This window comes from Cyrtonyx montezumae, unplaced genomic scaffold (genome assembly GCF_038088225.1).
Source record: "Cyrtonyx montezumae isolate F1298 unplaced genomic scaffold, pur_monq_1.0 scaffold_19, whole genome shotgun sequence".
Classification (NCBI taxonomy): Eukaryota; Metazoa; Chordata; class Aves; order Galliformes; family Odontophoridae; genus Cyrtonyx; species Cyrtonyx montezumae.
Genome location: NW_027071925.1, coordinates 15,679 through 43,165, shown reverse-complemented (window position 1 = coordinate 43,165; position 27,487 = coordinate 15,679). Strand labels below are relative to the sequence as shown.

The following is a 27,487-nucleotide window of genomic DNA, read 5'->3' as shown; positions in this document are numbered from 1 at the left end:
TCACCAGTTGGAGAGGGTTTGTACTTGAGAAGTCTTCACCACTGGGATGGTGAGAAATATCTCAGGAGTGACAGATTATGCAATCCTTTGATCTCACTTGGTGCAGACATTTGTGACGATTTTTCCTAATGACTAACTGGTACCTCTCTAGTTGTGATTTTTGATCATTGTCCCTTGTTACATTGCTTGCTACGAATTAGAAAAGTTTAGAACATTGTGTTTTTAACTGCCCTTAGTGAAACTTAGTCCTTTTCCCCTCACATTAAAAACCCTGGAAGTCTCTTCATAAGACTAGTTTTCAAGACCCTTGACCATCTTCATCATCTTAGTTCATACCCTTTTTGAACTGGAGAGCCCCACATTGGACAAACCATTTCAGATGACAACTCACTCATACCAAACAATTGAGATTATAGCTTCTGATGGTCAGCTAAACATGCTCAGAGCATCATCCAGTATCTTTGTCTTGTTTGCAGTGAGAGCACTCATTACCCTTCTCCGTACCCATGATAACTCCCAAGTCCTTATCAGCAGGGCTGCTGCTGAACTAGTCAGATCCCAGCTCATACTGACACCTTGGGCTATTCTTCTCTCAGGTGTGAACTTTGCACTTGTTCACACTCATCTTCGTAAGATTTATGCTGATCCAATCTTCATATCTCTTAATGTATCTGGAATGCAGCTCTGTCGCTTGTCACGTCATTTACTCTGCCTAATTTAGTGTCATTCACAAATTTGATGAAGTTGAAGTTTGTGTCACTGTTTGACTTGGCTTCTTGAATTCCTTTCAACCAAATGTGTGTTGTGCAGGTAAAAAGGAAGCCACTGATTGTTTGTCTTGTTTTTGAAAAGTTGATGTGAAAGAGGAAACAAGTGAGACTGACTCAATAAGGTTAAAGTTAGTAAGGCTAAAAAAAACTTTGAACAGTTGAAGCTTGTACCAGTGCACTGCTTATAAATGGAAATAGGCAGTTTCCAGCAGTACATCTGCCATATTGGAATTGCATGAATGAAATGAATTTTGACTTTAAAAAAATATGGAGAATTCCTTTGTCCAGATAAACACAGGCCAGTGATGGCTGACAGCCCCTAAAGATGTCAGAGGTTTGTAACTGTATTTTTCCTCCCTTTGTCTGTCACAGCACTCTGTTCTAGTCAGAGGAGCAGAGGCCCTGAGAGTAGCTCTCAGGAGGAAAGGCTGGGGATCACCAGGCTTCAGTGAAAAGTAAGATTCCTTGTCACACTGCAAAACCTCTTGCCATGCAAGTACACTGGCATGTTTCCAGCTCATGAACTCAAACTCACTGAACACATGTGAGAGGGAGTTTCCCACTGCCATATGGCAGCCTGTAGGTTTCTCACTTTGTTCTCATTGTGCCACCCTGCTAAAAAGCATCTTCTCAATCTTTGTCTCTTAGGACTCAGGAGAAGAAAATCCACCTCTGAAAGGCTAGTAGAAAGTGAGGCATCTGCCTGATCTCCATCTCAAGAGGCATCTATTTTCAGCATGTCTGAACCCCTCTCCACCATGGAGAATGTCAGCATGCTCGGAGCTTTGCCTCACAGTGCTGCTGTACAGGACAGCCTGTATCCAGAGATGGCTTATTGTCTGTCTCTGCTCTTTTGACTGCTGTACTTTTCTTCTAGTCCCAGAAGAGTCCACACCTGCAGAAATGGAAATATAATTGACAGAAAATTAACGTCAGACAGAAAACTTTGATTTCAAATCCATCTCATTATTTAATTGGATAGAAAAAGCATGAAGTAGTATGGATATACGTGGTGCAACTACCACTGATTATAATTGATATGGTACTTAAACATGTATTTTCTATATCATACAATGTAACCCTAACCCTAACCTTCAGTTACAGTTGTATGGGATGTTATTTAATGGCACTTGCACATGTACCTTCTTGTTGTGTGTCTTCTAGAGTGGTTTCTTTCTTCTAGAGGAGTTTCTAGAACAGCTCTGATATTTTGTTTAAATGGCAGTGTACTGTTTCATGATGAATACTGTCAGGTCCCTGCACCCCTGCTAATCTAAGCTACCAGGATTGTTTTCTATTACAGTCAGCTGACAGAGAAGTAACCAGGCACACCTGGTATCATCATGGTGAAGCAGGGTTTAATGTAAAGTGTGTTTTATCTGAACTGTGTTTCCAAAGTGTTCTCAGCATGAGAGCTGCATCTCCACATATAAGATCCTGAAGAATTTTGCCTTCAGACTCATGATTGATTCATACCAATCTCCTTTCAGAACATGGTTCACTCTAAGATACTAAATCAATTCCACATACCCACAATCACATTGTGATAACTTTGGAGTTTATACTGGTATCAGAGTATTAATAATGAGCTGTTAATGTAGGCATAGCTCAATGCCTACAATAGACTCAGAAATCCAAATTATAAATCAACAGTAAGAATAGCTTATCCTTCACTGAAGTTAGAATTTATAGTTACACTGTGGTTTTGTATATGCCTGCATAAACATCCAGCTATAGAAGGAGTTCCTCCAGCACCTAGCTCAGGGATAGTGTGGACAGTACGCCCTGAAGTTTTTTCTATGCCCCTATCAGGCAGCATTCCCAGTCTTCCCTGTGGGAGACTGCCAGCAGTTTTCTAAGTTCTCCTTTGAAGGCTTAATACTTTTCACCCCCAGGTAAGCTTCAAGAACTATTTTTATTCTATATATGCATGGCATTCAGCTCCTTCCCTTGATGTGTGCCTATGGATGATTGGACTCTGGACTCCTGTGCAGATTCCCATTTCACTCAACCAGAGATGAAGTCATTTACCCCCTAAAGTTCAGATTTTCAGACCTCTTCATGAGGGGCTGCCATCTGTGTCAATTTATTGTTGGTGGGATCACCAAAACCTTTCAAGCTCCTAGGTTAGTCCTTTATAATTCCTCTGCATGCCAGATTTTTTCCCTTCTAAGGAGATGACCAAACACTACATGCCTAGACTGGCACAACCCAAGGACTGAAGTATCAGAGCAAGCAGAATAGGTTGGTAGAAAGCCTTTTCCTTGTTGGCTCTGGGGAGAGGAAAACTGCTGCTTCACATTTTGACTGAATAATTCTACTGCTACTATTTTGTTTGTGTGTGTCAAGAAACATGATGATTCTTTCTGGTGATAGGAAAACTGCCAGATTTCTAACTTTGAGTTAAGAATAATGATGATAGAAGTTTTACTAGTCCCTTCTCTGAATGGGGTCATGAGCTCCTACTCCTTCAGGTTGCCTATTTCCACGTAGCAGTTACGGCCCTGTATGAAGAATGGCTTCAGTCCCAGTGAGCCAGAACCACTATTAAAATGAGATCCTATTGGCTGGTAGTCCCACCATCTGAACTCTTCTCCAAGGATCAATCAGAGACTAGCTTCAGTGAACTGCATTGTCCAGTATTTGAGATGATAAAGGCTCAATTCCTTAAGGAGGTGGCAGACAGTTTGGTCTCTGTACCAGCCTATGTATTCCTGCCTCCATGGCCATCATATTGACTCTACAGGAATCTCATGATGTTTCTATATGAGGTCTGTTTATTAGTGGAATATCAAGGTGCCTGAGGACTTCAATTGCTTTGTTTTAATGTCACAGGAGGCCTTCAGATATATCTGAAAGTCCACGCATGACTTAGTTAACTTAATTAGCAATACTGATTAACATGTGAGAGAGATATTAGAACTCCATCCTGTACTGCAATTACACTGCAAGCAGAACTTGCCAAGGACTCACAAAAGAAGCAGTAATGCAGGATAACTGTTCTCCTACTTAACATTTCCTTCTCACATTGACAAAGGGATTAAATTTGTACTGTACTCATTCTCCCCTGGAAGTTTTCTCCTTTTCTCCTTGGAGAAGGAAGTGTTTGACTTGGCTTCTCTCAATAAATTAAGCTCTTCATTTCATTGGCTGTGTTTTCCCTTAACTAAGTGAATGTTAAAATAATTCTGTCATTCCATCTGCACAGGACCAAGCCCTGAAGATGATTAGGACTGTCTAATTTTAAAATACTGAAAACTGCAGCAAACTTCACATAAAGACTAACAAGTTGCCAATAAAGTTGAAGAGTTACAGGGAGTCCATCTCTGTTGATTCACTTGTAGTAATCAGATGGAATACAAACCACAGTATTACCTTCCTGTTATCCTCAGTTCAGAAAAGATGTGACTACGCCCTTTTGTGTGAGGTAAAACTGTGTAGCAGCTTCCTTAGATGACCCATATTTACATGAATAAAAATTAGAGGAGGTAATACTTGATGGTATTTTAGTATGAATGTGCAAACAGTCATTTAAATAAGCGTTTCCTTGTCTTTGAAAATGGAAGTATACATGAATGTTTATTTTCCTCTTCCCATTCAGTTCTACCTTCAGAGGAGTCCTGAAGTCTTCTCTATTCTGCGGTTGCTAAGACCAACTTAAAGTATTTTCTATACTGTGTCTGTATGTGCACAAATGAGTACTACTGTATCAAAATCCAGGACTGAACACTGGGTCCAGTAGTGCTGAGGAAAGGAAATGTCCCACAACTGGGGAGGAACAATTTCCCAGGAACCAAAAGATGCTGGAGGCCAACCAGCCAGAAAATGGAAAGCTCCTTATAAATAAAGGACCTGAAGTTCCTGGTGGACACCAAGTTGAATATGAGCCAGCAACATGTCCTTTCTATAAAGGCATGGTAAAAAAAAAACACAATGGTAACTTGTTTTCTTTTAGAAGAAGTGTCATAGCAGGTCAGGGGAGGTAATCCTTCCTTTCTGCTCAGCACTTTTCAGGCCACATCTGGAATACTGCATCTATTTCTGGGCTCTCCACTACAAGCAACAATACTGATGTATTTGTGAGAGTCCAGCAAAGTGTCTTGAAGATGACAAAAGGGCTGGAGCATCTCTGATATGAGGAAAGGCTGAGAGAACTAGAATGTTCATCCTGGAGATGAAAAGATTCAGAGAAGATCTCATCAGTATTTGAATGAAGACATGTATGAATGAAGACATGAATGAAGACAGTAGAGAAGACAGAGCCAGGCTTTTTTCAGTGGAGGCCAACTGAGGACAAGAGGCAATAGGCACACTGAAAATGTGGGAGGCTCTATCTGAACTTCAGGAAAATCTTTTTGATCTTGAGGCTGAATCAGCAATGGAAACAGTTTCCCAAAGAAGCAGTGAAATCTCCATCCTTGTAGATGTTTAACAGCCATCTAGCCTCTCCTTCATTTTCATGCCCTAGTCACAACAATAATCTGAAATTTAGACCCCTCAGAGAAGGCTTAACATTTCTAAAACTGGCTTATAGGGACCTAGGGTCACAGTGTTCAATCCCCAAAGTGCTGCTGGGTGACTGACTGCCAGCACTGGAGAGACATTTGCTAACCACTTCCTTTTCAGACTAGGCCTGTCCTTGGCTGACTGCATGCCTAGAGCTGCCTGGAGATGGGCTCCACTCCTGCCTATAATTCAGCTGGGTCCACTGCTTTTGAAATTCAACAGAAAAAAAAAAGCAAACAAGAAAAGCTTGGGGAAAAAAAAGCTTGAAAAGCTACTGAGAAGTCTGGCTTTGTCACTGGCAACTGGAAAATTCAAGACTATCAATCCCCAGAGTCAAGCATCTATCCTAGAACACTCAGCTGCTCTGCATAGAGTCTCTGGAGACACAGGTGCATCCTGGCTGTACTGCATAAGACAGGCTTGATACCTACTGCTGAGAGCAGGGCCAACAGGAAAGCAGCTGCAGCTACTAAGTGTTTCTCCTGCAGCTGCCAAGGGATGCTGCCTGGACAGTGCAGATGCTGCAGCTTTCCGTGAAGTGGGAGACTGGAGCTCCCTCCTCCACCTGGGGGGAGGAAACCCACGACTTTCCCATTCTGGAACAGGTTTCATCCATCTCTGGGATGCTCCTCCCAGGCCTCAATCTTTGTCCATGCTCTTCTGAACCCTGTGCTCAGAGATGCCAAGGCCATGCACCAAGTGGCACATATTAACCTGATTTGGATGAATTTGAACTACAGGTTGAGACCCTGACACACAGAATTTGGGTGCTGCAGTGCCAAAGCCTTCCTCAGTGATGCTCTTTATGCATAAGGCAGTGCCTGGTGCTGACTTTTATACCAGTTCTCATGAATCATTTTTCTTACCTTGTCCCTGTGTTAACTACTGACCTCTGTTAATGACCAGGAGAAGAACATGTTGAAATTTAACAGATTTTAAAGCAGCTCATGTGACAACACCCATTTTCCTATATCATTCACTCTTCAGAACTACTAGCAAATCCCTCTTTACCATGCAATCAGTACAATAGTGGCATGTTTGCCAGCCCAAATGCTCTGGTGTAAGTAACAGTGTGTTTTTTGGATTGTGTGAATGTGTGCAAGATAAATATGTGATGAGATGTGAGTGCTGGACTAGGAATGTATCAGGCACAAAGAATCTGGAATGTCTAATTATTTCTAGAGCTGTGACTGACTAGGAGGATTTTTCTGCAGACTGTAGGCAGGGAACAAGCTGTGGGGGTCTTTTTGGATCAGTTATCTTTCCTTGAGTTATAGGCATGGAGACGCCTGTGTAAGATAAAAGGTTTTCAGCAAAAGAATGGAGCATCCCTTGCTAATAGGCACTGCCCTGCAAATCAGAAATCTTAGGAGGTTATAACCTCTCTCACAGCATGTGTTGGTGCACAAGGTCACAGCAACAAATACACATGACTCTGTGTGTGCTCTTTCTGATATTTCTGAAATTACCTCACATTGCTCTCAGAGGCATCAACTTAAAAGTACAGTTAGAACCCAGTCTCTCACTGCAGCTTTTGCCTGATCGTACTGCTGTACTTGTAATGCTTGTTGTATGTCCACATTTTTGCTTTCAAGGTTTTACCATCACAACTGCTAATTTCTCTTTCAACATCCTGCTCTATCTATTGTGCAGCTGGGGTAGCTGCAGCACACACACATACCAAGAGATCCACCCTGGGTCATACAGTGAGTCGGTGGGAAAGCCAGCAATAGAATCCATAAGTCCTGCATCCAAGTTCTCTAAGTGCCTTGACTAGTCCAGATTCCCTCCTTAACACCCTTGTCAAATTGTTTATAGGAGATGTATTCATATAGTCCGTAAGACATCAAAATTTTCTAATTATATCTAGTCATGTCAAATGACAATTATGCCCTTAGTTCAGTTTGCCAGACAATGCTTTACCAAAGAAGGCTTGCCAAAAATTTTTTGACCGAAGAAAGAGTAGGCATCTGTAGCATCTGCAGATGAGATCGTATAAAATGTCCCTGCTGCAAGACAGCCCTGTCTCCACAGAAAGCTTCAAGGTAAGTGTATGGGGTGCGCAGCCGTGCAGGAGCTTTTCCATGTTCCAGCATTCCTCTGCCTCCAGTGCTCATTTCCAGGAGGCTCAATTCCTCAGCTCAAGTTTTAAATCTGCTTTCAAGACACCTGCACATTTTCACTCTGGAATTCTGTGCAGCAGCAAGTAGGGACTTGCCATTTCTGTTTTGCAGCACTGACCAGCTGCCAGGCTGCAAGCCACCCATCTGGTGTCACGAGAGGTAAGAACCCGATTTATTAATGTTTTTGGGTGGGATTTCTGTATGATGAGCAAACAATCATCCTTTTCACACTGTATTCAAAGCCAGTGTGATTACAGTAGGCAGGTGGTGGGGTGCTCATGGCTGGTAAGGTTTTGAAATGGTTGTGTTTGTATCTTCCTGACCCTGACAGCAGATCAGAAAATTCCCTTTGCAATACTTTTCATTTCTGCTTAACTGACCAAACAGAGAGTGAGGCATGCGGGCTTCACATCATTGCAGCAGTACAACTGGACCAAGATGAACAAAGGAGGAAGAAGTGCAAAACTACATTCTTCCTCAAAACATTATCAATAAATCATCTGAGAGTACCGACTTTCTACCCATCTTTGTAAAATATCACAGCTCTTTCAGATGAACATTTACTTAATCCACACCAAAACCAAAACAAAACCTTCTTAGCTGATGAACAGAGAGAACAAATTTCACTAATGTAGCTAGAGAATTTTCAAGAGCAGCTGGAGAAATGTAGCTATCCACATGTTTAGCAAAGCATCTAAAGAAGCGCTCATTGAAGTTTTGAGAGCTCATCTGTTCCTGGATTTTTTCAGAAAGTATTTATTTGGGGAATTCATGCAGCCATGGCAATTTCAACTTCAGTGCTTCAATTTTGTTTCACACAAGACAGAACTTTGAAGATGAGGTTATTTAGATATTGTACTCATGAATGACAAATGTATAACCAAATTAAACTACTGCAGTGTATTAAAACAACACAGATTCTGCATTTTCCTTTCTGCTGGCAACTTCGATAGCAAAATTAATTAACTTCCACTGCTTTCCTGTTGCAATTATAGTTAATAAGTAAATGCCCCATAGGTTCAATGTTTTTCAGGATTGTAGGTCTTTTATGCTACATTTTATAAATGTTTTTCCATCTTTAAACAAAACGTTCTATCTTTATTTCAACTGCTAGTAATGTCTTAAAATAAAACTTACTCAGCAACTTCACTCATCTTACAGACGTGATGTTCTTAAAGCTCCAAGCCTACAGTTGTGAAAGGGAATCAAACATTGCTCTCCTAGAATTCTGAACACCTAGACTAAATCAGTTATCACCTCTTGTTTCCTAAGTCAATCTAAGTCACTCAAATCTTCCATTAGGACATGATAGATGTTTCATGTAGTACAGGTTGAAAAAAAAGAAGTCACAGTCAGTCTCCCATTCTTACAGAATATATCTAAATAATAGTGCCATATTACCTCTTGTCATTAGAGTATTCTGCTGACGTGCCTTCAGTGAAGAGCAGACATGGCTTCTTCAGATGCTGAGATGGCTGTGTTTGGAGAGGCAGCTCCCTACCTCCGAAAGTCAGAGAAGGAAAGAATCGAGGCCCAGAACAAACCTTTTGATGCCAAGTCATCTGTCTTCGTGGCCCATCCAAAGGAATCTTTTGTGAAAGGGACAATCCAAAGCAGGGAAACAGGAAAGGTCACTGTCAAGACTGAAGGTGGAGAGGTGAGAAAAAAGCAAGCTTCAGATCAGCATTTAATTCCCACTCTTAGCTTTTAGCTGACAAACACATATCTTTCATTTCCTTGACAGACTCTGACTGTGAAGGATGATCAGGTCTACTCCATGAACCCTCCCAAGTACGATAAAATCGAGGACATGGCCATGATGACCCACCTCCATGAACCCGCTGTGCTGTACAACCTCAAAGAGCGTTATGCAGCCTGGATGATCTACGTGAGTACCACCAGCTCTCTTCCTTGGGTAGTGTAGCTGGAGAGGACTGCTGTGCCAGGCTGAGTGGAAGTCAACGTGCTGTGTCTGTTCCTCGCAGACCTACTCGGGCCTCTTCTGTGTCACTGTCAACCCCTACAAGTGGCTGCCGGTGTACAACCCAGAGGTGGTGTTGGCCTACCGAGGCAAAAAGCGCCAGGAGGCCCCTCCACACATCTTCTCCATCTCTGACAATGCCTATCAGTTCATGCTGACTGGTGAGTGCCTGGTCTCCTTCAAAGCAACCTGAACTAAAGAGCCCCATTGCTCTCACTGGAATATGTGACAAGCCAGCAACAAACACCATGAAGCTGTGTGACAGAAATTGATCAAGTTAAGGAGGAACTAATTTCAGCAGACTGTACCAGAGCATACATGGATTCAGCACTGTGTATAATTTCTAGCAAATCATGCTGAATACTATACTCTCTCGCTTTAGAAGTAATATTGGTCTCATAATTTACTTTTTTGCAATGGTTGAATTCAATGGATTATTATTCCATACAGTCTTTTACTTTGAACATGGGTAGGTAGCTTGATTAGATTCCTCTATGAGAACTGTGTGAAGGGCAAGAAGATACACTTTGTGTGAAGATCATATGTCTCTGATAGTTGTAAGCATCCATTTGATCTCATATTTATCACTGTTGGGAGATGGAAGGAAATCCATTACTTGCTTCTGGGAATTAATGCTGGGACTTTCTGAAGACATTTCACTTTACACTTACAGATTTACTTCGTCATCTCAGTGCTACTCAGACAATGGCTAAAACTGGAATTCTCAGGGGTTTTCACTGCCTCCATCCTGGCACTCCCTGAGGATTTCAGTTCATGTTTGTCTCTTAGATTTTGTTTGTTGTTGTTCAAGAGCAGTAAGAAAAGCCTTCTTATTTCTGTCTTTTTGCAGACCGTGAGAATCAGTCGATCCTGATCACGTAAGTACACTCCCACCTTGGGTCCCTCTGAGGCTGCCCAGTGCCAGGGGACCTGGTGCCTGACCTCATGCTCTCTGCTTCTGTTTGGTTTGACAGTGGAGAATCCGGTGCAGGGAAGACTGTGAACACGAAACGTGTCATCCAGTACTTTGCAACAATTGCAGCTAGTGGGGAGAAGAAGAAGGAGGAGCAGTCCGGCAAAATGCAGGTACATTAATAGATACTGGGCTGTTTATTATGTTTAATGTTTATTCTGTTCCTAGCATGAATTTTGGAGGGTAATAATTATCCAGGAATTATTGTCATCCTATAGGGAACACTTGAAGATCAAATCATCAGCGCCAACCCGCTGCTGGAGGCCTTTGGAAATGCCAAGACTGTGAGGAATGACAACTCCTCACGCTTTGTAAGTTGTTATTTTGGAGAAAATCTCTCCTTGCAGTAATGATATGGCTGGTGATGTTCTTAAATAAGGAGTTGTCCAAAGAAGCTTTCCAGGCTGAAATGGTTTTCTGTTTCCTCAACAGGGTAAATTTATCAGAATCCATTTTGGGGCCACAGGCAAACTGGCTTCTGCTGACATTGAAACTTGTAAGAGATGCTCCTGGCCTGTTCAAATTCCTTCCCAGATTCCCACCTCCATGTCCTTTCTTGTGCCTAACTCTTTTCTCCCTCCTTGACAGATTTGCTGGAGAAGTCCAGAGTTACTTTCCAGCTCAAGGCAGAACGAAGCTACCACATTTTTTATCAGATCACCTCCAACAAGAAGCCAGAGCTAATAGGTAGGAGACATCACTGAGCTTTTTGGGGTAAGATTACAGAGCAAAAATTAATAACTTTACAAAAATAATGCAGTTTAATCTGTGAACATCCATTTGTTTCCAGAAATGCTCCTTATCACCACTAACCCATATGACTACCCTTTTGTGAGTCAAGGTGAGATCACTGTCCCCAGCATTGATGACAAGGAGGAGTTGATGGCCACAGATGTGAGTAGCTTATGAAACAATTCAACTGTTGTAGGTCATGTATCAGATTCAGACAAATATTTCACTGTACTGTATCTATTACCAGAGTGCCATTGACATCCTGGGCTTCAGTGCTGATGAAAAGACCGCCATTTACAAGCTGACAGGGGCTGTCATGCACTATGGGAATTTGAAGTTCAAGCAGAAACAGCGAGAGGAGCAGGCAGAGCCAGATGGCACAGAAGGTACTGTTAAACTCAGCAGCTAGCCATTCTGTGAGCCACTCTGTGCCTTAGCCAAAGTTGGACTTCAGGATCCCAAGGAGAACAGTAATTCAGAAACAGTTACTTCTCCCATTGTATCAGTTTCTCTGATGTAAAATCTCTGGATTTGTCTATTGTATCCCACATTAACAATTTAAACTGTCCTGTGTACACTGCCAGGAAGCCTGAAGCTGTGGATGTCTTTTCTGCGATGTTATTACTCATGCTTTTGCTGGAAATGTCTTATAACCCTAGTGGAACAGTAAAGTGGTCCAGCCCTAACAAGATGGGTAGTCTTGTTCCTTTTCCCTGGTCAGATGCTCAAGGAACTCTGTTGTGAAAGGTGCATTTGTTTCCCTCTCTGCTGGAGTAGGATCTTGAAACCACGTCTCCAGTTTTCCCAGTGATAGCTCCTCTTGCCAAAGGCCTAGGCAGAAGGTGGGAAGTATCACAGTCACATCTGAGAAAGGACAAAACCCAATGAGTTTTACTCCCAAGCTACATGCACATCACAGATGTTCCAGCTTTCAGTTTTTTCTGGAAATTTTAACAAAACATCATTACATTTTGCATGCCTCAGTGAAGAACTTGAAATGTAAGTTATTTCAAAAAGCTCAACAGGCATAATGGCTTTGGTGTGACTGAGATTCTTTCTGCGACAGTCTGCCAACAGATGTCAAGAACAGAAACCTCAGCACTGCAGCACTTAGAGAATACTTCAAGATACAAAATCTTGGTAATGCTGAATTCTTCTTTTCCATCTGTCTTTGCTGTTTAGTCGCTGACAAGGCTGCCTACCTGATGGGTCTGAATTCAGCTGACATGCTCAAGGCATTGTGCTACCCTCGAGTCAAAGTTGGGAATGAGTATGTGACCAAGGGTCAGACTGTACAACAGGTAAGAAATGGGGTAACCTGAACCATACTTAAGATCTCTTTGATTCTCCTCTGCTCTGTATGTTAACTGCAGTCATCTGCCTTTGTTTTAGGTCCACAATGCTGTAGGTGCTCTGGCTAAAGCTGTCTATGAGAGGATGTTCTTGTGGATGGTTGTTCGCATCAACCAGCAGCTGGATACCAAGCAGCCCAGGCAGTACTTCATTGGTGTCCTGGACATCGCTGGCTTTGAGATCTTTGATGTAAGGAACAAAGATTTTGTGAGAGCTTATGGAAGTTATCAGATGTGGACGATACAAATCATTTATTACAGGTTCTAACATCCCTTATATACATTCACAAGTTTTCTCTTGTAACGTTCCCACCCACCTTTACATGTCAACAAAATACTCCCTAAAACAGTCCTTAACCGTGCATACAGGTACTTATCCAATCAGGGTTATGAGTTGTTCCAAGCCATTCACTCTTCCTCCATTTGGGGTCTGACATCACACAGCTTACCTGAACCTGTTTTCCTTTTGTTCTTGAAATGTCCTTGGTTCTCTGCCTTCCATTCTCATGCTGTTTATCCTGTTCTGCATCTTCTGCTCTAAGTATACTTCCTTGTATTCCCACAACATATTATCCATATTATCATCACATAATTTATTGTAACTGTTTGGAATTTGATAATCTTTAAGATCTTTTCCCACTGAAACTACTCCGTGATTCTATGGTTCTATTTGCCTTTTTTTTTCCTATAAAGTCAGTTTGACCCTTGAAAGGATTTTTCTCATAATAACAGGCTCATTATCAAAACTCAAAAAGCAGAATAATTCAAACAGAAAAATTCTTTGGTTCAAATGATCGAAGACAGCATAAACCACATATGTCATGATACATCTAACCTTTTTTCTGTAATATGGTCTCAGATAACATAGGAACATTACTTCTTTACAGTGCAGGTGATGGAGCACTGGATCAGGTTGCCCAGGGAGGTGGTGGAGTCTCCCTCTCTGGAGATGTTCAACACCCACCTGGACACCTACCTGTGCAACCTGGGCTAGAGACCTGCCTTGGCAGAAGGTCCCTTCCAACTCCTACAATTCTGTGATTCTGTGAAGTATATTCTATCTTCACAGATTTATAAAGGATTAAAATATTGTTATGAACAAGAATTTTTAAGCATTTCTCTATTTTGCCATGTAGACATAAAGCTGACTGAAGAAGTGCACAGATACAATGAAAACAAAATAGCTACTTTCTGTAAAGGATGAGGTTTTATAGTTACTACTGCATGTTGCAGATATGAATCTTCATATTTTGTTTCCAGTTCAACAGCTTTGAGCAGCTGTGCATCAACTTCACCAATGAGAAACTGCAACAGTTCTTCAACCACCACATGTTTGTGCTGGAGCAGGAGGAGTACAAGAAGGAAGGCATTGAATGGACATTCATTGACTTTGGGATGGACCTGGCTGCCTGCATTGAGCTCATCGAGAAGGTATGAGCATAGGAATTTTATAATGACTAGATCTCAGTCTTCAAAGGAATATTCCATGATCATATCCAAATATTTAGACCTTGTTATTTAAAAATACATTGCTGTTTAGTTTATTTTCTCTGTCAGGTGAAACATTAAGGCTGTGTTATGCAGTTTTATGGCAGCAGGTTTGTACTGATCTCTTCTGAAGTGCTAATTAAACTCCCAATCAAAATATTTTTTCAAAACATCTATAGCAAGTTTGCAGTTGAGTTTCCACCTCACTTCTCAGCTCCAATGGGCTTGTGCTCCTTCAGCACTACAGCTGTATCTTCGTAAAAAAAACGCAGAAATGGAAATGCATAATTGATAGCAAACAGTTGCACTTACATGCAGATTCTTTAACTTAGAAAGCTTTCACACTGTACACAGGATGCAGTGTTCGGTGGCTGACAGGATGATAAGAAATTAGAATCACAGAATTTCAGAAAGTACAGAGGATCTGTGAGGTCACTTCATCTAACCTCCTTGGTCAAATAAGGCTCAGCTAGAGTAGGTTTCTGAGGGCCACAAAGCACTATTTTGAATATCTCAAATGATAAACTTGGATAATGTGTTTCAATACTTGACCATCCGCACAGTAAAAAAGTATTTTTTTGTTTAAATTGGATTTCCTGTATTTTAATTTGTGCCTGTTCCACCTCATCAAGTCGCTGTGAACCATAAGTGCCATGAAAACTTAATTGCTGACAATCTCCTGTGTATTTCTCCCAGCCCATGGGCATCTTCTCCATCCTGGAAGAGGAGTGCATGTTCCCCAAGGCAACTGACACCTCTTTCAAGAACAAGCTCTATGACCAGCACCTGGGCAAGTCCAGCAATTTCCAGAAGCCCAAGCCTACCAAAGGAAAGGTTGAGGCCCACTTCTCCCTAATACACTATGCTGGCACAGTGGACTACAATATCACTGGCTGGCTTGAGAAGAACAAGGACCCCCTGAATGAAACTGTCATTGGGCTGTACCAGAAATCTTCACTGAAAACTTTGGCCTTACTGTTTGCCAACTATGGTGGAGCAGAAGCAGGTAATTTCTTTGAAACTCGTATTTTCACCAATTTACAACATAGAAAAAAGTATCATAAAAGGTAAAAAAACAAAACCCAAAATATGAAATCTATTCTATTTATTTTTCCATGTTGCAGAGGCTAGTGCCGGTGGTGGCAAGAAAGGTGGCAAGAAGAAAGGCTCTTCCTTCCAGACTGTCTCAGCTCTTTTCCGGGTACAATACAGAGTTCACTTTTTTTCCTAAGATGAGGAGGAAATTCATTACTTAAAATAGCTTCCTCCTCCCCTTTTAGTTGTGATAAAAGAAAAACCCTGAAATTCTTGGGCCATGCTTTGATATGAGTAAACCTAATGTAACTTAATTTTGCTCTTTTCCACTGAATGCACAAATTTTCTTTCTGTCCACGTTTCACAAGACAGTGTTTTCAGCTGGACCAAAGTTATAAAGGAAACTTCTAAGATACATCTAAAATACCCTTATTTCCTTCAAGTGCCTTCCTCTGTCTTCAGAAACTTTTATTGGTCTGTAACAACATCCTTTCTGCCCTCTGGCCTTCATTAATATGTCTAATATTTTTTTCCACAATTAATTGATCAGTCTTTTATGGTTGAAATACCATCACACCTTGAGATGTGGATTTTTAAGATGTTGTAAGCTTGACAGTTATTTTCTCATAACCAAGTTTTGATGCCTGTCAGCACCATACATGTCTAATCTGTCCTCAAGGCTATTTATTATGATATTCATCCTTCATTTAGGGTTCCCTTCTTAGCATCAACTAGTTTCTTATACAGAAAGATGTTGAGACTGCCTTTTTTGAAATATCCCCTGGAGGTAGCTGCCTCCCTCAACTAATTATAGACAATTCTAATTTATAAAAACTTATACAGAGATTAGTTACAAACCAACAATGGGATTAATCATCTCATTTTACAAGGGAAACATGCAGCCTAGGCATATGTAGTGTGATCCATAAACCCACTTTAAATGCATGTAGTAGTATGCTTCAGACTAGCTCACAAAGCTATCTGTATATCTCTTCTGGTACATATAATGGAAGATGGATGTCATTTCTAATGAGGGCATTCCACTAGATTCAGAGAAATGTAATGAAATTGCATGTTTGAGAGTACAATACTTCCTACAGACAAAACAGACCAACTATCTACCTTCAGTTATTGATAATGAAGATATGTGGAAACTCAGAAAAACTCATGCAGGTGGCTTCCATTCAGGATTCCACAAGCTAATGTTTGTCTGATAACGTTTATCTCATTACAGTGGGCTTTATGATTATAGTGGAAACCATATTTGCTAACACAAACTTCTGTTGATGACTCTCCCAGGAGAACTTAAACAAGCTGATGACCAATCTGAGAAGCACCCACCCCCATTTTGTACGCTGTATCATCCCAAATGAAACAAAAACACCTGGTAAGAGACCCGCCTACGGGCAACCTTCAGTATCCCTTCTCTGTTTTACTATAGAATACAGCACTCATTTATACTCTGAATTGCTAGGTGCAATGGAGCATGAGCTGGTTCTGCACCAACTGAGGTGTAATGGAGTACTGGAGGGGATCAGAATTTGCAGGAAAGGATTTCCCAACAGAGTCCTGTATGCAGATTTTAAACAGAGGTCAGACTTCATCCCATTCCTGAATTTTGCCCATCTTGAGTAGCTTATGAAATTTAAACTTCTCATCTGGTGACAAAAACATTATCTTAACATTCACATTCAGCATTGGGGTTATGCTCTCTTTCTTGCAGCATACCAGGTAATTGCTCTCAACAACTTACTTATTTATATTATCATTTTGTCCCCCAGATACAAAGTATTAAATGCAAGTGCTATTCCAGAGGGACAGTTCATTGACAGCAAGAAGGCTTGTGAGAAACTGCTTGGATCGATTGATATAGACCATACTCAATATAAATTTGGTCACACCAAGGTATCAGAAGTGTTTGTTTCAAGTATTGTGTTTTTTGTTTTGTTTAGCTTGAGAATGATACTGACATTCTTCAGATAGCATGAGAAATCATTAAACAGTGAGTTTAAAACACATAAACTAGATACTTATTGACTCAATACTTTGAAATTCATTGGTGGAGGATGATTCAAATTAAGCGTTTCTAATTGAAGACAAATTGTAGAATAGAAGACTCAAGAATTAATAAAAACAAGGGGATAAGGTCTGGGTTTTATAGTTTTTCATGTACTGTAATATGACTATAATAGCTAGACCAGGATAATTGAAGATATTAAAGAGGAACTACACATGGTAACTACATATATTTTTGTTGTTTTGCTCTTTCTCTTAACTTCGCATGTTATCTACCATGGAGGAACTAGTTACTTGGCTACAGTGACCAGTGTGAACATACTCTGTACTTAGTTTTGCTTTCTGACCTAAGGTCTTCTTCAAAGCTGGGCTGATTGGCCTTTTGGAGGAGATGAGGGATGAGAAGCTGGCACAGCTCATCACTCGCACACAGGCCAGGTGCAGGGGCTTCCTGATGAGAGTGGAGTACCAGAAAATGGTGGAGAGGAGGTAGACATTTCTTAAAATTTGTTTTACTGGATTTGGTATATTGTGTTATCTGAGTTTAAATTGCAAATATTTATTTGACATACCTTTCAGAGAGTCCATCTTCTGCATCCAGTACAACATTCGTGCATTCATGAATGTCAAGCACTGGCCCTGGATGAAGCTGTTCTTCAAGATCAAGCCCCTGCTGAAGAGCGCAGAATCTGAGAAGGAAATGGCCAACATGAAACAAGAGTTTGAGAAGACCAAAGAAGAGCTTGCAAAGTCTGAGGCAAAGAGGAAGGAGCTGGAGGAGAAAATGGTGAAGCTGGTGCAGGAGAAAAACGATCTCCAGCTCCAAGTGCAGGCTGTGAGTACCACCAGTGTGACTCATTCTACGTGACTGAATTTATGGCTGACATTTACAGATATATTTTCAAAAGACACATAGCAAGTACAATATAATTTAATTAAGTTGTACTTTATGAAGTGCTGCAATGAAAAACATAACTAGCTTCAGTAAGGACTATCAGAAGGCTGCAGTCATGGCACTCCATGATCCATGGGTGAGACTGGCTGACTGGCAGAGCACAGAGGGTTGTCTTTGTCAGTGCAGGGTCTGGTTGGATACCTGTAACCAGCAGTGTCCCCCAGGGGTCCGTGCTGGGTCCAGTCTTGTTCAACATCTTCATTAATAACCTTGATGAGGGGATAGTGGCTACACTCAGCAAGTTTGTTGATGAAATGAAGTTGGGAGGATTGGCTGACATGCCTGAAGGCTGTGCTGCCATTCAGCAAGACCTGGACGGGCTGGAGAGCTGAGCAGTCAGAAACTGGATGAGGTTTAACAAAATCAAGTGTAGAGTCTTGCACCTAGGGAGGAATAATTGCATGCACCAATACGGGCTGGGGGATGAGCTGCTGGAGAGGAGCTCTGCAGAGAGGGACCTGGGTGTCCTGGTGGACGACAGGTTGACCAGGAGCCAGCAATGTGCTCTGTGGCCAAGAGGGCCAATGGCATTCTAGGATGCATTAAAAAGAGCATGGCCAGCAGGTCAAGGGAGGTGATCCTCCCCCTCTACTCTGCCCTGGTGAGGCCTCATCTGGAGTACTGTGTCCAGTTCTGGGCTCCCCAGTATAAAAAAGACAGGGATCTCCTGGAAAGAGTCCAGCAGAGGGCCACAAAGATGGTGAAGGGCCTGGAGGATCTCCCCTATGAAGAAAGGCAGAGTGAACTGGGTCTCTTTAGCCTTGAGAAAAGAAGACTGAGAGAGGACCTGATCAAGGTTTATAAATATCTGAGGTGTGGGGAACAAAGTGGTGAGGCCAGACACTTTTCAGCAGTGTGTGGAGACAGGACAAGGGGGAACAGACAGAAACTGCAGCACAGGAGGTTCTGCCCGAATGTGTGCAAGAACTTCTTTACGGTGAGGGTGATGGAGCACTGACACAGGCTGCACAGGGGGGTGGTGGGGCCTCCTTCTCTGGAGATATTCAAGACCTGCCTGGACACCTACCTGTGTGACCTGGTGTAGGGAACCTGCTTTGGCAGGGGGGGGTTGGACTCGAGGATCTCTTGAGGTCCCTTCCAACCCTTACGATTCTGTGATTCTGTGAGACATTTCAAAAAATCATAGAACAATAGCATTTTCTGAGTAGGAAGTAACTCGAGAACTATTGGGTCCAGCTCCTGGCTCAACATAGGATCTCCTCAAATTCAAATGAAGTTTGGGAGAGTGTTGACCAAGCAGTTCTTGATTACTGACAGTTTCAGTGCCATGACCACTTTGGAGACTGTTCCAGTGCCGGACCTAGTGGTGAAGAACCTTTTTCTAATATCCAGTCTCCTGATGCAGCTTCACATTGCTTCATCAGAGACTACTGCTGGCCACCAGTTCTGTAGTGTTGGCTAAGATCATTATCACATTCAGTTGAACTACATCAGAGCAATTAAGAAATTTTACTTTTAGTAGTATATTTTTGTTCTTCTAAATGTCTTCCTACCTCTCCAAAACAGAGAATGTCTATCCTTATAAATGCATGACTTTAGGGAATATAAGTAACGCATTTCTTCTTTCTATATCCCAGTTAAACAAGATAATTTCTTTCTTTCCAATGTAGGTGGTGTTCTACCTTTTACAGAGATTACCATGTATAATACTGAGCTAAGAGAAAACAATATATTCTTCTCAATCACCCTCTAAAATACTCAGAATAAAATTACAGGGTACATATATGATGTTTTAGTTTCAAAACTGAAGTATTCATAGAATAAAGAGACTATGTCATCACTGCAAAACTATGCAGCTTAAGTAATACCCAGGAAAGCTTAAATACTCCCCATTTGAAAATATCTTGAACTGTAAAAAGACTTAAAAATCACTCACTGCTGAAATCATCTTTTTTTTCATAATATTCCTACTAGACTGAAAGATGTGATAAAACTAAATACCAAGGGATATCTGCTGCAAAAAATTAAAAGCCTAGAGGCATATTAAAAATGGTTAATTTTTCAGCAGCTACTGGACCTGACAAGAGTCTTGCAGAGAAAAAGCTGAAACAGCTGGATGCTGATTATTTTTCAGATGTGGTGAAAATCTAAAGCAGAAACAGTTGCACTGAAAAGGCTGGAGAATAAAAAAGAAAAATAAAATAATGGTGCCAATGTTACTGTCACTTTGGTATTTGTATGTATCTTGGCATATGATCATCACTCAGCACTTTGTAAATGTTTGTAAGAGATATTCATATGATTAAACCCAAATTTACATACTCTGTTCACTATTATGAGTTAAGATGCATTTACATACATACATGTATGTTAATACTAAGGTCTTCATGTAGATAACAAAGGATTTTGTTTGACACTGTCTTTCAAAACAGTATGTGTTAAAACAACCATTAAAAAAATAGGTTAATAATTTTTTTTTAAAAATAGGTAGAGCACTGTATTTCTTTTGCTTGGAATATAAAACAAGCATTAAACTAAAAAATTGCTAGTAAGGAATCTAAATTTATGAAGCTGAGAATCACAATATCCTCCTGAAGGGTATATCTGAAATAAATGCATTTTCCCATCAGGAAGCTGATGCTTTGGCTGATGCTGAAGAAAGATGTGACCAGCTCATCAAAACCAAAATCCAGCTGGAAGCTAAAGTAAAGGAGGTGACAGAACGAGCTGAGGATGAGGAGGAAATTAATGCTGAGCTGACAGCCAAGAAGAGGAAACTGGAGGATGAATGTTCAGAGCTGAAGAAAGACATTGATGACCTGGAGTTAACTCTGGCCAAGGTTGAGAAGGAGAAGCATGCCACTGAAAACAAGGTATGAGGCAGAAGTTGTCACTCACTCTGGAAAGAATTCTGTTTTGTTCCACAGTATTAAATTATATGCAACATTTTTTATCTACACTTGCTCCCTTCTTGTTCAAAGGTGAAAAACCTCACAGAGGAGATGGCAGCCCTGGACGAGACCATTGTGAAGCTGACAAAAGAGAAGAAAGCCCTCCAAGAGGCCCATCAGCAGACACTGGATGACCTGCAGGCAGAAGAGGACAAAGTCAATACACTGACCAAAGCTAAAACCAAGCTGGAACAGCAAGTGGATGATGTAAGCAAAATGCATACAGCCATTACAGGACAGTTGTGGAAATAAACATAATCAGCAGAGCACTGATAGTCTTCTTCTGTTTAGCTGGAAGGGTCCCTGGAGCAAGAGAAGAAACTGCGCATGGACCTTGAGAGAGCTAAGAGGAAACTTGAAGGAGACTTGAAGTTGGCCCATGATAGTATAATGGATTTGGAAAATGATAAACAGCAGCTGGATGAGAAACTGAAGAAGTAAGTGTGGTTTGGGGCACCTGAGTGCTGGGCAGGGACACTTAGGAGTTTTGTTCATGCACTAACACCATTTATCTTGTACAAAGGAAAGACTTTGAAATCAGCCAGATCCAGAGCAAAATTGAGGATGAGCAACTTCTGGGCATGCAGCTACAGAAGAAAATTAAAGAGCTGCAGGCAAGTCTGTGGTTCTTTTCCTCTATCACACAGATTCAGGTCAGGTAGGAGGACATGGGTGTGAAGGGTCCCTGATGTTCCCTAGGCCCGCATTGAGGAACTGGAGGAGGAAATTGAGGCAGAGCGAACCTCTCGGGCAAAAGCAGAGAAGCACCGGGCTGACCTCTCCAGGGAGCTGGAGGAGATCAGTGAGCGCCTGGAGGAAGCAGGAGGGGCTACAGCAGCTCAGATTGAGATGAACAAGAAACGTGAGGCAGAATTTCAGAAGATGCGGCGTGACCTCGAAGAGGCCACACTGCAGCACGAAGCCACAGCTGCTGCCCTGCGGAAGAAGCATGCGGACAGCACAGCAGAGCTTGGGGAGCAGATCGACAACCTGCAGCGAGTCAAGCAGAAGCTGGAGAAGGAGAAGAGTGAGCTGAAGATGGAGATTGATGACTTGGCCAGCAACATGGAGTCTGTCTCCAAAGCTAAGGTATAGAAAGACTTTTATTAGCACTTTATCAATAGTATATGTTCAATCTTACTTTGCTTAAATATTGTCAGTTTATAATATAGTTCTATTTTCTTCAAATTGAATATATATAAAACACCAATTAATGCACATTGTCACTATATATGTAAACTGCATCTTATGGATATGTTTTCCTTCTTTTAGTAAGATAGAGCCTGGGTAATCTCTGTTTTTTCTTATCGATGTTTGTTAACTAGGCAAACCTGGAGAAGATGTGCCGCACTCTGGAAGACCAACTAAGTGAATTTAAAACAAAGGATGAGCAGAATCAGCGTATGATCAGTGATCTCAGTGCTCAAAGAGCTCGCCTGCAAACAGAATCTGGTTAGGCAGCCCAGTTCCAGTTTGGAAATGCCCCTTAATGTCATTATTTAATTTATGGCTGGCTGTTGAAATACTAATTATGAACATTTTCCAGGTGAATATGCACGCCAGGCAGAGGAAAAAGATGGTTTAATTTCTCAGCTGTCCAGAGGGAAACAGGCTTTCACGCAACAGATTGAAGAACTGAAGCGGCAACTAGAAGAAGAGATAAAGGTGAAGATCTTCAAAGGTTTCCATGCAATTTCAATAGTTCAAAAAGCGATCTGATTAAAAGTACATAACAGATGACAAAGAAATGCTGTCTAGGGCTGTCAGTGCAGAGTCCCAGTTTTCTGTAGTGTATTAAACTTTGGCTTCATTTTTTTCAAGCTGTGGGTAAATCACTGTTTTTCTTGGGATAAAATAGAGTGTTTAGGCATCAGTAAGAGGAGATTTCCCAGAATTCCATTACTCCTTACTGCAATAATGTAATTCTCAGGCCAAGAATGCCCTGGCACACAGCTTGCAGTCTGCCCGCCATGACTGTGACTTGCTCCGGGAACAATATGAGGAGGAGCAGGAAGCCAAGGGTGAGCTGCAGCGTGCCCTGTCCAAGGCCAACAGCGAAGTGGCCCAGTGGAGAACCAAATATGAGACGGATGCGATTCAGCGCACAGAGGAGCTGGAGGAGGCCAAGTACGTGGGAAAGTGGGAAAGGCTGGCAATGAGTCGTGGAAATTTGAAGAAAACACTGAGATACTGAAGGGCAAAATCCAAATAGTAGTTTGGAGAGGAGTGATGTGAAGGGGAAATCTGTTGAGACGGTGGTTTCAAAAGGACAAATTGGCGATATGACAGAGAGTGCAAGAGAAAGGCAATGTATGATGTATGCAGAGAGATGAGGAATGAGCATGGACTTGAGGAAAGGAGAAGGGAATGAAGAGTGGGAAACGGTCTGCACGAGGTGCATCTGGGCAGAATACTGTAGAGTGCCTAAGTACAGTGGTGAAAACCACAGAAAAATCTCCACTTTGCTCCCAAATACTGAGCTGTGCTTACAACCTCCCAGGAAGAAGCTGGCACAGCGCCTGCAGGATGCAGAGGAACATGTTGAAGCTGTGAATGCCAAATGTGCTTCCCTGGAGAAGACAAAGCAGAGACTGCAGAATGAGGTGGAGGACCTGATGATCGATGTGGAACGAGCGAATGCTGCCTGTGCAGCTCTGGACAAGAAGCAGAAGAACTTTGACAAGGTACTGTGGGCTCCAGCCCCGTGTTTCCTGGGCAGAACATGATTGCCACGTCCATACTCACGCCCTGTTGCTCCTCAGATCCTGGCAGAGTGGAAGCAGAAGTACGAGGAAACGCAGGCTGAGCTGGAGGCCTCCCAGAAGGAGTCTCGCTCCCTCAGCACGGAGCTGTTTAAGATGAAGAATGCCTATGAGGAGTCCCTGGACCACCTGGAAACGCTGAAGCGTGAGAACAAGAACTTGCAGCGTAAGTGCATGGCCTCTTGCTCTTACAGGACTTTCTCAGAATCTTGTCTGAACACCTCTCCACCTGTGTCTGCCTGCAGTGATGAGAAGAGACCTGTTAGGCTGGTGTCACAGGGCCTTTCCCTTTGTGCTCTACATCTGACCATGTAATTATTCATTCTTCTCTGCAGAGGAGATTTCTGACCTCACGGAGCAGATTGCAGAGGGGGGAAAAGCGATTCATGAGCTGGAGAAAGTCAAGAAGCAGATTGAGCAGGAGAAGTCTGAAATCCAGGCTGCTCTGGAGGAAGCTGAGGTACACGCTCTTAAATCACTGGTAGCCACTCTAAAAATATCATCAATGAGGAAATCTGGCTATAAATGGCATGACTGCCCTCTGCTCTGGCTACGGAGCGTATCTACCTCAGATTTCCTGAAATGTTCTGTAATTAGCTAGAAAGGAAGCAGGTGTTTTACCTATGTTATAGCTGATCACAACCGTTCGTGCAGGCCTCCCTAGAACATGAAGAGGGGAAAATCCTGCGCCTCCAACTGGAGCTCAACCAGGTCAAGTCTGAGATTGACAGGAAGATAGCAGAGAAAGATGAGGAAATTGACCAGATGAAGAGAAATCACCTCAGAATTGTGGAGTCCTTGCAGAGCAGCCTGGATGCTGAGATCAGGAGCAGGAACGAAGCCCTGCGGCTGAAAAAGAAGATGGAGGGAGACCTGAATGAAATGGAGATCCAGCTCAGCCATGCCAACCGTGTTGCTGCAGAGGCACAAAAGAACCTGAGAAACACACAGACAGTCTTGAAGGTCTGTTCAGCAAACCTACACATAACAGCATGTCTTCTCTGCCAGTTTAGGTACCCTGGTTTGCTGTGTCCCTTTGTCACTTCTCTTGTCTCTTCTACAGGATACCCAGATACACCTGGATGACGCTCTCAGGACGCAGGAGGATCTGAAGGAGCAGGTGGCCATGGTGGAGCGCAGAGCAAACCTGTTGCAGGCTGAGATTGAGGAGCTACGGGCAGCCCTGGAGCAGACAGAGCGCTCCAGGAAGGTGGCTGAGCAGGAGCTCCTGGATGCAAGTGAGCGTGTCCAGCTCCTCCATACCCAGGTGAGGCCTTGGTGCTCAAACTAGTTGAGTAGAAGCTGTTATAGTGGCAGAGGGTGAGGCAGGTCAATGTCCAGTAATTACTACTCTGTAATGTTAGGGGAACGCGGTCACAGTCTATCACCTTAGCCCACCACTGAAACTGTGTAAACAGCCATTTAACAAGGAATTGCACATTTTGAATGTAAAGGTTGAAGAGTAAAGAATTGCTTTCGGACGTATCTGATGTACTTCAGGTCTCAGAGTACAAGTCTTTCATTCCCTATTTTCACAGAACACCAGCTTGATCAACACCAAGAAGAAGTTGGAAACGGACATTGCCCAAATTCAGAGTGAAATGGAGGATACCATCCAGGAAGCCCGCAATGCTGAAGAGAAGGCCAAGAAGGCCATCACTGATGTGAGTTGAGGCACTCCTCCACTGCTGATTGTGAATGCATTCTCCCTGAGAATATTTCCAGTCACAAAATACCTGTGATTCTTTGTTATCCAGGCAGCCATGATGGCAGAAGAGCTGAAGAAGGAGCAGGACACCAGTGCCCACCTGGAGAGGATGAAGAAGAACCTGGACCAGACGGTGAAGGACCTGCAGCACCGTCTGGACGAGGCAGAGCAGCTGGCCCTGAAGGGAGGCAAGAAGCAAATCCAGAAGCTGGAGGCCAGGGTGCGTAGGACTGGTATTTGTTCAAGCATGTGCAATCCCAGGTCAGAGGTAGCAGGGAAGCTCCAACAATGGGTTTCTCATTGCAGGTGCGGGAGCTGGAAGGGGAGGTTGATGCTGAGCAGAAGCGCAGCGCTGAAGCCGTGAAGGGTGTGCGCAAATATGAGAGGAGGGTGAAGGAGCTGACCTACCAGGTAAGGCAGAAGGCATCTTTGTGTTGACAGACTCTTCTGACAGAAAGTTAAGATATTCTTATTATTTTTCCACGAAGTCCAGGAGGAAATTTAATTTTGTGGTGTTGAGAAAATCACTTCTCCCTTTTTCCTGCTTACCAACTGCTTTAGTCTGAGGAAGACAGGAAGAATATTCTCAGACTCCAGGATCTGGTGGACAAACTGCAGATGAAGGTGAAATCCTACAAGAGACAATCTGAGGAGGCTGTAAGTATCACTCTTTGTAATGGTTAGAGTGTTAATCAATGAAAATATATGAGAATTTTTGAAATGTGATTTGTCAACTGTGGTGGGCTTCAAGTTCTTTGACACTTTTGTAGATCCGTTTTGCCTTGGAGAACAAAAGTAATGAATGGTAAAATGGAAACAGATAGGCTAAATGCAATTAAATTTTGGGGGGGTATTTAACAAAAATGTTGTCTTTAAAATGGACTTCTTATCAATAATATTACGTGTACAACATAATAAGAAATTTTCAGAAGAATTTTTCTTTTGATGTACTAAATTTTAAATAAGTACCTTAAGAAAAATGCATGTGATCTTTTGCAATTTAGAGAAATTTGATAGTTATTTGAAAGAAAGGAGCTAGGCTCTTCTCCACCAACTCCTTCTCCTCACACAGGAGGAGCTGTCCAATGTCAACCTCTCCAAATTCCGCAAGATCCAGCATGAGCTGGAGGAAGCTGAGGAGCGGGCTGACATTGCAGAGTCACAGGTCAACAAGCTCCGAGCAAAGAGCCGGGAATTCCATAGGAGGATAGAAGAGGAAGAGTGAAGATGCTACAAGGCAGCGAAGGGCCTGAGGAATGCACAAAATGTGAATCCTCTGTCACTTTCTTTTGCAATGTCATTGTAACCATGTCAGTGTCTAGAGAATAAAAACCATAGGTTAATATGCATAAGCACTACAAACAGTGGCTTCCTTCTTTTTTTTTTTTTCTTTTCTCTCTCTGTCTCTCTGTCTCTCTCTCTCTTTTTTAAACCTTTTTTCTTTTTCCTCAATAAGCTTTGGAATTGCAGACGCAGCTACATATACTGTTTTCAAGCTCCTTGCACTACTCTTGCCCTCACATATTCTGAATGCTTCTCCTAGTGTCCTGTCAGCACACCTTCTATGCTGTGTGAGTGGCAAGAGAGAGCAATCCCGTCCCTTCTCCTTTCCCTGCTATGAGTTGTGATCCTGGCAATCACAGATCCTGAACACTGGTCTCTAACTAAGCTATCAGATGGTGCAGTGTGTCACACGATGAAGGACAGACAGAAACAATTTCCTGCAGACACCAAAATCAGTGCACTGTTATGACACTTTGATGGTGCCTCTAAACTGCATTTTCTCTTCCATCAGATTCCCTGAGCTGATGCCACCACCTACTCGTGGCTTCCCTTCAGGGTGGCAAAAGGCTGAGCCCTGCGTGGGGCCACCTGCTGGAAGGAAGCCCCCTCAGGGCTGATCTCCCTCACACTGCATGGCAAGAACGTACCTCCTCAGATAGCTGGACTTTCCTTTTGGCCTACACACAGTTGGAGCTGGCAGAATTCTTGGGGTCTAGTGGCTGGAAGGGAAGGGAGAAATTAACAAATGCTTCTTCTACAAAAGAAAATGTTACAACCAACACTGATATGAAAGGGAAGGTAATTCACTGAAGATGAAGCAGCTAACAACTCATGAGTCTGTGTCTATTCTCCTCTGACCTATTGCAGTATTCACCTGCACAAAGTTACGT

The 27,487-nt window shown here is 42.4% G+C and overlaps 1 protein-coding gene across 2 annotated transcripts; it reads left to right on the top strand.

Annotated features, from left to right (window-relative positions):
- Positions 1-8,815: 8,815 nt before the first annotated feature.
- LOC136047811 (myosin heavy chain, skeletal muscle, adult-like) lies at positions 8,816-26,665 on the top strand. 2 transcript variants are annotated; one of them, XM_065735102.1, is made up of 38 exons: positions 8,817-9,056; positions 9,144-9,287; positions 9,385-9,541; positions 10,231-10,258; positions 10,355-10,466; positions 10,572-10,664; positions 10,786-10,849; positions 10,942-11,040; positions 11,144-11,247; positions 11,333-11,471; positions 12,268-12,386; positions 12,478-12,627; positions 13,698-13,868; positions 14,622-14,931; positions 15,050-15,126; positions 16,260-16,347; positions 16,435-16,552; positions 16,742-16,865; positions 17,329-17,465; positions 17,556-17,811; positions 20,523-20,765; positions 20,874-21,050; positions 21,135-21,280; positions 21,367-21,457; positions 21,543-21,932; positions 22,169-22,295; positions 22,390-22,508; positions 22,774-22,970; positions 23,344-23,527; positions 23,606-23,771; positions 23,941-24,065; positions 24,260-24,568; positions 24,669-24,872; positions 25,144-25,269; positions 25,363-25,533; positions 25,620-25,724; positions 25,875-25,970; positions 26,386-26,665. In XM_065735102.1, exons 1-38 carry the CDS (start codon positions 8,850-8,852, stop codon positions 26,536-26,538), a joined length of 5,826 nt encoding a protein of 1,941 aa, XP_065591174.1. In that variant the 5' UTR covers positions 8,817-8,849; the 3' UTR covers positions 26,539-26,665. The 2 variants fall into 2 exon arrangements, with proteins under 2 accessions (XP_065591173.1, XP_065591174.1); XM_065735101.1 differs by having other exon boundaries at positions 8,816-9,056; positions 16,260-16,552.
- Positions 26,666-27,487: the final 822 nt, after the last annotated feature.

Excerpts from the sequence above, each read along its gene's own strand:
- LOC136047811 (XM_065735101.1), top strand. The coding sequence starts at position 8,850 with ATGGCTTCTTCAGATGCTGAGATGGCTGTGTTTGGAGAGGCAGCTCCC. Across the intron at positions 9,057-9,143 it reads TCAAGACTGAAGGTGGAGAG|ACTCTGACTGTGAAGGATGA; the intron begins GTGAGAAAAAAG and ends TTTCCTTGACAG. Across the intron at positions 22,509-22,773 it reads AACTAGAAGAAGAGATAAAG|GCCAAGAATGCCCTGGCACA; the intron begins GTGAAGATCTTC and ends TGTAATTCTCAG.